The sequence below is a fragment of the Truncatella angustata genome, assembly GCF_020726525.1.
Source record: "Truncatella angustata strain MPI-SDFR-AT-0073 chromosome Unknown BKA67scaffold_10, whole genome shotgun sequence".
Lineage (NCBI taxonomy): Eukaryota > Fungi > Ascomycota > Sordariomycetes > Amphisphaeriales > Sporocadaceae > Truncatella > Truncatella angustata.
In genome coordinates, this window is record NW_025763390.1 from 1,086,155 (window position 1) to 1,098,076 (window position 11,922).

General features: G+C 47.7%; 3 protein-coding genes across 3 annotated transcripts; all 3 read right to left on the reverse strand.

Moving 5' to 3' along the window:
• Positions 1 to 18: 18 nt before the first annotated feature.
• BKA67DRAFT_525871 (uncharacterized protein) lies at positions 19 to 5,318 on the reverse strand (the record flags this gene model as incomplete). Its single annotated transcript, XM_046098702.1, has 9 exons — positions 19 to 130; positions 197 to 1,316; positions 1,381 to 1,553; positions 1,600 to 1,943; positions 2,005 to 2,565; positions 3,172 to 3,232; positions 3,550 to 3,755; positions 3,816 to 4,010; positions 4,077 to 5,318. Coding segments are annotated over 9 exons (4,014 nt in total), but the record flags the coding sequence as incomplete, so codon positions are not given.
• Positions 5,319 to 7,097: 1,779 nt separating this feature from the next.
• BKA67DRAFT_94030 (putative alcohol dehydrogenase) lies at positions 7,098 to 8,764 on the reverse strand. The gene is made up of 3 exons (XM_046109554.1): positions 8,663 to 8,764; positions 8,160 to 8,593; positions 7,098 to 8,101 (listed from the first exon to the last, which is right to left on the reverse strand). Exons 2-3 carry the CDS (start codon positions 8,325 to 8,327, stop codon positions 7,178 to 7,180), a joined length of 1,092 nt encoding a protein of 363 aa, XP_045952608.1. The 5' UTR covers positions 8,328 to 8,593; positions 8,663 to 8,764; the 3' UTR covers positions 7,098 to 7,177.
• On the reverse strand, positions 8,550 to 11,234 carry BKA67DRAFT_93833 (uncharacterized protein). The gene is made up of 6 exons (XM_046109553.1): positions 10,916 to 11,234; positions 10,024 to 10,854; positions 9,654 to 9,952; positions 8,915 to 9,561; positions 8,663 to 8,862; positions 8,550 to 8,572 (listed from the first exon to the last, which is right to left on the reverse strand). Exons 1-4 carry the CDS (start codon positions 11,017 to 11,019, stop codon positions 8,915 to 8,917), a joined length of 1,881 nt encoding a protein of 626 aa, XP_045952609.1. The 5' UTR covers positions 11,020 to 11,234; the 3' UTR covers positions 8,550 to 8,572; positions 8,663 to 8,862.
• Positions 11,235 to 11,922: the final 688 nt, after the last annotated feature.

Consider the following 11,922-nt stretch of genomic DNA (forward strand, 5'->3'; position numbering starts at 1 on the left):
AACAGTAAACCATGGGTATCATTTCCTCCATTTTAAATTCACCTCCTCTAGCCTGTCATTCTGGTGCGAAAGTGGTCCCTTGAAAATCGAGACAACATCACTTGAAATGTGCTTTACATCAACAATATCGCTAGGAGAAACATGTTAGCTCAATCTCGTTCAGAATGCTCGGCGGGTCATGGAAAGAAATCCTTACCAATCAAACTCCTCTCCAAATCGATCCAAGAAATCCAGATGTCGGCTACCCTGTGCGCTGTCACCAAAGCGCACGAAATGCAGGGTGACTTGGTGTCGGCTGAGTTTTCGACGCTGGACTTCGTCGATGAGATCTTTGACCGGGCGCTCGACTCTGCACGCGCCATTTGGATCGTTGCCCCAATTCCCGTCAGTGAAGATGTAAACGCTGACGCGCTTGCGGGAAATGAGGTTAATGTTAAACCCCATTTTCCGAACGGGAAGTTTCTTGATGATCTGATGCTCAATGAGCTCGGAAAGGCTCTTTTCCATCATTGTGGGATCATGGCGAAACTCGTGTTTCTTGAGTAATTTGACCAGCTTCTTCGTGTCACGGGCGCGATAAACAAATTTCGCACTTGATGCGAATGCGAGCTCAACTCGATTAGGATCTAGGCGCTTGGCGATGGAAGAGAGAGCTTGGAAGCCCTCGAGAACTATGCTACTGTAGGCTTGCATACTGGTGGAGTCGTCGATAAAGAAGAATTGATCTCGATCGCGCAAATTGCTTGTAATCTTGTCGACAAGATCCTTAACGGTGGAATCAAGAACTTTTCCGTCAAAGAAAGTGTTGATTCGTTTCATGCTTTCGATGCTTGTCGGTGTGCTGGCACCGTCGTCGGTAAAAGTGCTTATCAGGGCCGATCTGCGTCGTATCGATATAGTGGTAACTGGGCTGGTTGGCTCATTCGATGCAACATTTGAGAACAAATCTATCAGGACACTGGCTTGCTTGCGCCCTGAAGACTCTGGCTGTAGCATATGACATTCGACAATGTCCAGAATTTGTGGTGTAAGCAGGTCTCGATGCATGTGGCAGTGAGACTTAAGTTCATCATGCATTTGCCTTACAGCCGAGAATTGTTGCAACCCTGCATGAAAGCATCCTTCATAATCAGTCCCGGCAAATTCCTTTAGTTTGGTATGAGCGCTCTTTCGCTTTTCAAAATATTGGTGTTGAAGTGAAGCGCCACCGATGACCCAAGCAGCAGCTGTGCTTAATACTGCGCCAAAGGAGAATATATCGGCGCCTGGAGTGATGAGACTCAAGCCTTTGGCTTTGCGTCGGCGAATGGCACCAACTTCAGGGGCGGCTATTTATAATATCAGCAAATATGGTATGCAGTATGAGGCAGCGCACCTTACCGAAAATCTGGTTGCCGTACTTGTTGTTGCCTTTGGCTTCACTGCTGTTGCTACGTGTCTTCCTTGCATGGCTGAATAAGCCAAAGTCTGCAATTTTTGGCGAGAAATCGTAAGGCGAGCTGGACGCACCCTTGAACAGAAGAATATTCGCCGGTCTAATGTCTTGATGGATGCTGTCTCTGATTAGCTACTTCACAGCGACTCTTTGCTTGTACTTACCCTTGTATGATGCTCTTCATGTTGCTATCAACACTCATCAATTGGTGTATCCTATCGAGCCCCGACAAAGCTTTCAGCAAGCTCGCCCAGAAGAAGCTTATATCCATAGCACTGGATGGCGGGAAGTTTTCGGTGAAGAAATCCGACAGGTCCCCCGCATCGGCATACTCCAGTATGAGAAATCCGTGGCCGTCTTTTCTGAAGGAACCGTAGAAAGTGACCAAATTCTCCGATGGGCTCATGCGAAGCATGTTCAAGGCCTCCATCTCAGTGGAGTAGCGGTTGCCAGATTGTTTGAGATCGTAGTCCTTGAGAGCAAAATATCGCTCCTTGAATGAAGGGACCTAAGACTCGTCAGTATTCATTTTTGACCAAGCGGACATCAATACTTGGGCTAAAACCTACCAAGTCATTGTATGTATCAAGTATCTTGATCTTATGAATAGCAGAACTATTTTCTTGAGTGATAGTCTCCAGATAACTGATGGGGAGGATGCAGTTTGGGTCAATTTGACTATCATTCAGCCGGCTGGCCCTGAAGTGGTACGGGAAGAAGGTCCATTGCGCCTTCTTGACGGCCTCGAAAGCACGGGAGCAATCGTCGTATCGCGGCCAATTGTTGGGATGATCAACTCGGGGCCATTGGGTATCGTCCAGATTGAAGCTCAAGACCAAGCCTAGGAGCTGTCTTGTGGTCCCTGTATAGACTAAGGTGGAGAATATCCGCAGGTAATCCGACTGAATACTTTTGAAATCGAAGGGCAGCGGCTTATCGTATGATCGCAAGATAGCTACAATCTTCCCTGCGCCCCAGTAGTCTTCCAGCTCGTGAAGCGGAATATATTGTAGTGTGTTTTCAAGAAGATCCCGACCTTCGTAGTTCACTCGTGTGTCTCTCACCCAATTATGAAAGTCGTGGCTGGGTTGGTGATTCGTGTCTTCCGCCATCCTGATAGGGCGCGTCCGCTAAGGGACTCGCTAAAGTAATCTTGGCGGTGCCCACAAATCGCCTGCTGACCAGTAACAATAGTGCTAAGCGCTCTCTGGCAGAGGGTACAGGTAACCGAAGCGTTTTACTGACCGACGCAACACGATTATGATTTTGTCAAGTTGGAAAACCGGAGAACAAGACAAAACTCTCACAAGGTTGGCGAAAGAAGATGAATATTTCAATACATTGCGTCGGTATTATTAAATGATCATTGAAGCGAACCTGCGGCTGATAACATTGGGGGCCGTGAAACGAACAACCATCTGCAAGGGCGCACATGTGCACCCAGGATGGTGGTAACAATAAGCACTTCCAGGGCTGTGTCATGCAAGGGTGGTTCGCGGGAAACGCCATCTTACTGCAAAAGGAAATCGATCCAGGCGAAGTGGTTCGTTTGAACCAAATTGCACATGGAAAAACGCAGCCTTGCTGACATGTATGTCACACTCCATGTCTATGGTTGCAGTCCAAGACCTATTTTCAGACCCCAACCTCTGCTGAAGGATTCATCTGCGCTAATTGCACGAGGCTTTCTTTACGCGACCCAAGGTGGCCGTCCGGTTATTTACAGGCACAGAAACCGGCGAACGCGCTTGAGCCTGCCTGCACATTGCCGATGGCCAAGCCAATGGCATCTCATTTCTTGGCTGTGTGAAATTATATTTTCTATATGAGTTTGTGTACCCCGTGAAACATGATCAATTGACACAAAAGAATAGTAGAGTCGCAGAAACTGTAACCTTGTACTCCATACAAGCAGAGTGATTGACAATATAGTCAGTTCATCCAATCCTGCTAGTGAGCGGAACCGTTTCCTACTATACTTGTGGAGCTATCTTGCAGTAAATCAGGATTAATAATGGATTTTTATCGACACCACTTATATATTCACAAATGTACTTGGCGTGTTTTTAGGGGAGGCATTATTGGTTGCGATAAACTGTTTACTCGTATTTCACTGTTTTGCCCTAGGCAATATATCGTCTTTTCTAGCTTTCCTTTGTCGTCGTGCGAACCAGTAGATCAACGCCCAGATGACCATAATCACAATTGTCAAGGGCAACATGGTGACAAAGAAAAGCTTCATGCCGCCCGGGCGGGCTATATAGTCGGTGCCAAGCGTTCCATCGTCATCCCACTGGATGGCCCCGCTGCTAAAGAAGGTCTGGATTTGCGTCAGGGCCGCAATCAAGAATTGCCGAAGATGAGGCCAGCCGTATCTTACTGCAACAAAGGTTCCTGGAAGGAAAATGAGCGTGAATATTGTGATGACGTGCATTGAAACTGTCTCATGTTCGGTCTTGATCGCGACCTCGTGCATTTGTATCGTCCAATCCTCCATTCTGTCTGCAGATTCTCTTGCCGTGTATGCGAAGTGCTCGGATACTTTGGCGCTTTGGTATTGCAAAGCCGCGCCGTACTAAGAGTTCACAGATCAGTAAAATGCTAATATAGAGGCAGTACTGCGCGTCTGTGCCGTGCTTACCAGGGCCTTGTCATTATCTAGCATGCGCGCAACGGCTCGCAATCGATCTTGATTGACATTGAGATCTCGTATAGCCCCATTGATTTTCGTCAAAAACCTTGCTAAGCTGCTTGAGACGTCCTGTGTCTTGATGTTCTGAGTGAAACCGTGAGATTCCTGAACTTCACGATAGTGGTCCCCAAGCTCTCTGAGAACACCCTTATTCTGTTCAATGGCGGTTGATGATTGCTCGAGCTCCTCACTCCAGCGGTTCATTCTTTGGAACTCTTCGAATGACAGACTTTCGTCAAGGTCGAAGCCAAGCCAGTTGTTCTCTTGACTTCCTCGAGGGGCCATTTCAATGTCAACATTTTCAGAGCTTTTGCTTCGCTGAGTTGAGACCTTAGAAAAAAGATCGGCGACAGATTGGCGAAGACTTGAAGTTCGTCGTCTTATGGGAGCGATAGGTGTGGCCGGGCTTGCAGCCTGTGAGTCAAACACTGCTCCCTCTGTCTCTGGTATAGTGGCGGTCAACTGCGGAGGTGGTTGTTTTGTACCTGTCGCAGAGTCTCGACTCCAGGTGTTACTCCTTGTTGCGAATGTACTCATACGTGAAGCCACTGGAGATGTTGCTATACTCCTCCGTGATATGTTCGTCTCAATTGCCATAGGACTAGTGGCAGCCGAGATGGGAGCCATTTTCCCTTCAAGCGATTTCTCTCTTACCTTCTGCTCGAAGTCGTCAATGTATTCGGACCAATTCTCAGTGCACCATTCTACCATGATGAGATGCGTTAGTAGTGTCGCAGTGAATGACTTCTCTGGAACATGCAGTGCGGTCGGATGCATATCGCGGTTCCTCAAGGCCTCTTGAGCCATTCGTTTTAGTATGTTGGTGTCTGCTTTGAGTACCATAAATATTGTTTGACCGTCGACAACATCAAAGGAGTGATACACTGCCGCTTGGCGGAGCGGCCACTGGTTTCGCTCATTAGGTACGTCCGTTCGTTCCACAGATAACAGATTGAAGGCGATTTGGATTTGCACACCACTTCTTCCATATTCAGGAAGAGCGAACTGGGGGCTGTCTTGCTGCAGATAGCTTTCATGTCTGAATATGGCATGAGTGACAGGCCTTGAACGTGGCTTAAAAGCCATTATTAGGTCGGAGAAGGTTGGCATTACTTGATGGTACGAAAGAACCGTGGTCAACTGGTCCTTTGTGCATCCCAATGGAGAGCGCGAGTTTGGGGACTGTAAAAAGCTATTATGGAGTCAGCAGCGTAACGTTGACAGCTCGTATTCTCATTGTTGAGACATACATGAACCGCCATCTTGGGTGATATGGCTGCGCAAGATATGTCGTTAATGCTTCCACGGTTTCTGTCTGGGTGTTCTTAAATTTTAATTCTGCGTAGTGGGATTTGTCATTAGCAGCTTGTCTTGAGGTGGTCTGACGGCTTGAAGTTACCTTGACTACCCTCATTGATAGGCACGAGATCTAGCAGATAAAGTGATCTCTGGTTCTTGTGGAACAGCTCCTCCTGTTGCAAACATCGTCGATACCGGTCAACGGTGTGAAGAAATGCCTGATTCCTAATGATATTACTGGGGTATAGATGATGATTTCTTAAAGATTTTTCAAACTCCTCATTGTCATTTCTTATCGGACCCATGGTGGATGTGCTAAGATGTTATCAATTGAGTACATTGATATCTAGTTAACCAGACCACAATGAGAGTAGGCGCATCAGAGCCTCAACGAAGCACTCCAGGACATGTGTATAAAGTCTGTAAGATATATATCAAATCGCTTCTGCATCCAACGCACGAGAAGTGTTCGTACGTACTATACATGGGCGTAGTCGTGTATCCGAGGGGGGCGCCAGGTTTCAGCTCCTTCCTCGGAGGCTGAGGGGAAGTGGAAATACCAGGATCTTCCGAAAGTCCTTGTAGGACTTGAGATCGAGGCATTGTTTCGGCCCCCAAAGCGGGGTTCTTGCGCCAAACATGCCAGGTTTGCCAGGCTTGCTGTAAGCTCCCTCAATCCAGGTCGGCCCTGTACCAAAGGATGTAACGAGGCAATATGGTGGCAATGATCATTTAGTTATTGATTGGTTAAACTGAAAGACATTGAGATTTGGACTCAGGTGGGCATGTATGTAAACACCATTTGCGGACTCATTTGCCCTGTCCACAGCCCGACTAACTATTTAACGAACCGATGAACTACAAGTTCGAAAATGGATCTTCTTTGGGCTTAGCATATCGGAATTCCTCCAAAACAGACTCTTGCTTTTCCTTCTGCATGATTACTAGATGTCAGCTTTTTGGGTCGAAATGAACCACACAAGTCCAACACTTACTTCCGTCAACAACCGAGGAATCCAAACCCGATAATGCTTCTCGCCAACGGCCTATACACAACGCTGTCAGTCAAAATCGCCGAAAATTTGGAAGTAGAATTCTCTCACCTCCCAACTAATATTACGCCTATCTGCAGCGGCTGGGAATATGCTATGCAGATACCTCGTTAAGCCCGCATGATCCAGGCGATAAGTCGACACGGTATCCCAAACAAAGTCCATTTGGAAGGGCCTATTTGTGAGCCTCTTTCTACGAATTGGTCGAGTTGTGCAGGAAGTGTTGCAGTGAAACTGTGCCTGGCAAGAGGGCGAGGGGCGAACTGCTTATTTATCTCCACTCACGCCCGGAGGACTCACGATTCGACAGGGGTGCGGCGAGCCTTACGGAACCAAAAGGCTCAGGCGACCTCTGCATATAGGATATCTCCTGGTATGTCTTTTGCAGCCTCGAATCCGATCAGTTAGACAAGTGTTCAGGTATTTACAGTTGGCAATGTCCATGTTATTTGGGGTCTATCTTAACCGAGTGGATGAAAGCGACCTCCATTATACCCCCAATATCACTCAGCAACGCAATCCAGCCTTGCATGTCGTGAAGTCGCAAAGTCCTACCAGAGACTGTTATTTCTGAATCCTTAAGCCTCTGGACTTAGACGTAATTACGTCGAAACCTATCTCCTTTAAGCGATACATAGCATGACGTATCTCAGAAGATGCCAACTCTAGTGCAAAATGACGCTGATGTCGCGCAACAGCTCATGAACTGTGAACCTCTGAATGGCGGATGCGAATCGCTATCTTCGCAAAATGCTTCTGTGCATCGAGACGTCTATATGCGTCTCGCGCGTCTGCTAATTCGAACACCTTATCATCTAGAGCCGGCTTGATATTATGTTTGTCGACGAAACGGACGAGCTCACGCAGTTGTGCTCGACTACCCCCAAGGATGCCGCGAACAACGCAGGTATGCTGCAGAACGGACATAATTGCCACTGGTTCGGCAGCGTCTCCTCCCAAATGACCTAAAACCATAACGAGGCCATTTGTACGAACCGCCGCCAGCGACTGGGGGAGGGATGCGTTTCCGCCCATATCTAAAACAATGTCATATCCTTTCCCATCGGGTGTCAACTGCCGTGCCTTGTGTCCCCAATCGCTCGAGTTGGATTGGTAGTTGACAGTATATGCTGCTCCCAATGAGCGCAAACGAGCTGCCTTATCCTCCGTCGAGGTCGTCGCGACAACGGTAGCGCCCACTGCTGCTGCTATCTGTAGCGCTGCGACGCTGACGCCACCGGATCCTTGAACAAGTATCCACGCATCTGGGCCAACGGCGAAATCTTTCAGTCCGAATAGCGCATTCCATGCTGTGGCCCAGGTGCACGTCAATGTAGAAGCGGCCAACCAATCGAGAGATACAGGGGCATGAACTAGAGCGGCCTCTGAGAAGACACCATGAGAACGCAGTGTACCGTCGGTCCCCTGACCGAGCATGAGCGAAACATCTTTCAAGGTGCATGATGCCTCATCATCGCCGGTGATCTCGACAAGTTTCGGGGCAAAGTACGTGACGACTCGGTCTCCGGGTTGGAACTCCTGCACGGAAGACCCAACTGCCAGCACGATACCCGCGCCGTCACATGCCGGGACAACGGATGTCTTCATGTCTCCGGTATAGCTCTTTCAACTATCAGTACAGCCCATATGAAATGTGTTGTGTCCTTTGGACAATCCTTACCTGGGGGCTTGGAATCGCGATCTCGCGATAGTTCAAGCTGGCAGCATAGAGTTTGACGAGGACTTGATGATGGTTGAGCTGAGATTGCAAGGGTATTGGAACATTTTCTTGGTATTCTAGGGAATCCTCGAAGCCTTTCTGGCCGTTCAAAATCCATTGATGTGCCATTGTTGCCTACAAGAATTGCCAATATCGTATTGTAAACCATCTAGAAACGTCACAATGCTTTATTGAACGTTAGCTTTAGACTCCAATAGTGACATATTATATAGACTTGTAGGCTTTGGCTTGCCAAACACATTGACGCGGGATCGATCTTGTCTCAGCAGTACAATCGCGACCGAGCCGATCCGGACGCAGATGGTATCATTGTGATTGGCCGCGACCTATAGTTCGTGTCTAAATTGATTTGCCTAGTCGGGAATAGCCCCAATCTGCGTAAGCATATACATTTGTAAGCTCAATAGCGCACCCCAAGATGCTTAAAAAACTGTTGGCCTCACTCTTGGCAAAGGATTCGTCTCAGACTAGTGAAAGAAAAAAAGAAGACAAAGGGTACTCCAAAAATTGCAGTTGAACGCGGCGATTACGCAGGATCATGCAGGTATTAGAAAAAATGGCACACTGGAGAAGCAACTTCCGAACAGCAGATCCTGGTTTCTGAACACACGACCACGTTTTGAGAGAGTGTGAGCTCTGATATCTAGCTATATGTAAGCGTAAAGGCGCTATGCTATTTGGAAATGTAGGCATACCTAACAAAATGATACGGGCCGGCTTAGTATATTCTTGAGCCACTCATCATTTTCCAGATTCATCGACTGCATCCAACCCATCTGATCCAAATCCATCGTGTGGCTAGTATGACTAACCACGCTGGGATCGTCAATATGAAATGCCTCGGCCCCTATATCTTGCGCCTGAGGGGCCAGGTTCCACCATGTCTCAGCCCATCCTCGACACCTTCTTAGGAGTCTGGATAAGAGATCAAACAGGCTGTCGCTGCACTGAAGTCTCGGTTCTTCGCTACATAGGTCGAGCCTTTGAATCATAGAGTCTATCGTCGAGATCAGATCGACAGTGTTGCGTACAGCCTGGCAATCCCAAGCCGGGTCTCCAAGCGTCGACAGATACTTCAGAACCGTGACACATAGGATCATTTGGGACCAGAAATGAAATGGAAGACCGATAAGCTTCGAGGGGGGGATCGTATAGAAATTGTCTAGCCATGACTTGATACACTCGACAGACCGCCACAGACACTCTAAGCGTTCGAATCCGGGTAGAAGCCCGCCGTCGCTCCTCTGCCCCGAAATATTAAGAGGTGGTGAGTCCAAGCTTATTGAATACGCCAGGTGATTGATGTATAGCTCAATGTATTGTGCATTCGTATCGAGTATGCCTACATGGACATGGCTGGGCATCAGCCATGCCTATATCTCAATTATCCCGTACTCGAAATTTTCAGCACGTTCACGAGGGGAAATTACTTACCTTTTTGGGGAATATGCAGAGGGAACGATGACTTGAGCTCATGAAGCTGGGCCCGCAATGTCTTCAGATACAATAATCCCGGAAGTGACGTAGTCACGGAAGCTGCTTCTATGCGAGCGCGGTCTACCTCGTGCTGCTCGCGGATATATGCCGCTCTCTGCTTTAACAGATACAGCCGCACTTGGAAAGCAAATGCCTCATCTGTTGAACAGGACTTGTTCATTTCGAGGAGGCGAGTTGCCTCTTCCATTTGGGGCGTCCACCTGAGAGCATCCTGGCGCCCTAGGTGAGATGAAATACTGCCAGTAGATACAAGTCAGTTGGCTCTCCCGACATGGCGATGGCAAGAATACCGTTGTGACATACGTACTTCGAGCTCAGAACAAAACAGGCCAAAAGAGCTCGCTGCTTTTCCATAAATCCCAGGGCTGTTTCCTCGCCGATGTTCAGATCTGCTGCGTAGGGTTGACCCTGTGTCATAGACATCATAAGCTGAACATCGGGCGGGGTTGGCTTAAACAATCGCAGATCATATACTAGCGAGATGGCGAGCATCATGAGACGAGAGAGAAAGTTCGCTCGGCCAAGAAAGGCGTCGGTGCTCCATGTTAGGTACGTGAGTAATCCAAGCAGCAGATCCATGTTTGATTGAACATTAATCAAAGCAGATTCATGCAGAAAACGTTTCAGATCCTCGACTTGGGACAGCTTCATCCTACTTGAGAAAGTGGTGACGGCGAGAATGGCTTGGTAAAGAAAAGGCCGCTCATGGTGTAGCTGCCTGGCTGTAATTTCTTGGGAAAAATTAATGAAAGGGAAGCACGGCAGCATCTGGGATCGGAAAAATACAAGACATTCTTCTGCTTGGTTTGACAAAGGATCAGAGAGCAATTGAAGTGAAGAGTTTGGATGGAGCGGCGTCGTCTGCATTGGCTCTTCAATAATGCTCGAACTGGTGCTAGTGGAGTTTGTCGGAATGCCCGCTGAACGAGATGTGGACGCTGAAATATTTTCGTCGTTGAGGAGCTGGACAATGTCGATTGAAGACCCAGAAGAGCTAGCGATAGATTGCATGGCGGAAGTAAGAGTCTCTATCTTACTCTCCAGCTGTGCGATTCGGCTATCTGACTCTTCTGGTCTCTGAGCATTACGCCTGCGAAACGTGTTTGACGGCTGACATTGTTTCTTGAGGCGAAGGCATCTACCAGATTATCAATTATGTACCATATATGAATGAACCATGCCGAGAGGAAACTATTCACCTTTCGCATTCACCATTCCGTAGACTAGGCACACATCGGCACTTCGCCTTGTAGCATTGCATGCAAGCTTGGCCATATGTGCTGGAGTGGCCGAGATCCGGCATACTCCTGTCTAAAATCGGTTGCTGTACAATAGTTGTGACTTAGGCTAGGAAGTCCGGATATCCTTTGGATTCTTAAAATGACACGTGAACGGTCTTAGAGATGCGCGTAGAGCGGGGGGAAATCCAACGGAATTACCTCCGTGTCAGATGCTTATAAATCCGATGTCAGCATCACTAGGTGTGAAGGGGCTACGTGATGGTGTGATCGCAACATGAGCTTCGGGATGCTGCTCCTTTTTGTATGAAGAAAATGAGACATACTGTAGGAATGGAAATAATTCCAATCGAAATTCAGACGTGGCACTGAAAATCTTGAATACAGCCCCAGTAGGATGGACCACCAAGCCTCGGGTTTCCATACCGAAATCCGGTTGAACTGGGGTTTTCATTCTCATATCCCAGCTCAACAAAGAAAGAAGTACTTCGTTGAGAATCTTTCATCTTTGTAGATCTAGCCTTTAATCTCAGCGGACGGGCTGTAGCTGTTGTCTGAAATGCCGTTCTCAGTATCTTCTAGTCTAGGCGCACTTTTCACATTGATACACCGCAGTTTTCAGCGCTTCGAATAACCCCACGTTCTAGTCTTTTAGATGAAGGAGATTGTGCTTCAATTGCATGTATAGTGAAGTATCACAGCAGCCCTAGCTACGAAACATACTGCAAGCGCACTCTAGACTAGTAGTAATCGTCATAAACAGTTCCTGGATTGTCATATTCGGGGTACTGACTACATAGAATACAGTCCGTATTCTCCACTCCGTGCATACCGACGGATGTAACTATCCAAATTCCGCTTGTTTACTGGCGAGACCGCCCAATCCTAGACACTGTGTTGTATATAATGGCAGTTGCCCGTATCTTTGGGCTTGACGTGAACTCTACTCAAACTATCAACGCTCATAA

Bases quoted from the DNA above. Each gene is read 5' to 3' on its own strand.
- BKA67DRAFT_94030 (XM_046109554.1), bottom strand. From the start codon at position 8,327: ATGGCACATCAATGGATTTTGAACGGCCAGAAAGGCTTCGAGGATTCC. The intron at 8,102-8,159 runs GTAAGGATTGTC...GATAGTTGAAAG, and splicing joins TCGCGATTCCAAGCCCCCAG to AGCTATACCGGAGACATGAA.
- BKA67DRAFT_93833 (XM_046109553.1), bottom strand. From the start codon at position 11,019: ATGCCGGATCTCGGCCACTCCAGCACATATGGCCAAGCTTGCATGCAA. The intron at 9,953-10,023 runs GTACGTATGTCA...ATCTACTGGCAG, and splicing joins TGTTTTGTTCTGAGCTCGAA to TATTTCATCTCACCTAGGGC. The intron at 9,562-9,653 runs GTAAGTAATTTC...ATGTCCATGTAG, and splicing joins TCTGCATATTCCCCAAAAAG to GCATACTCGATACGAATGCA.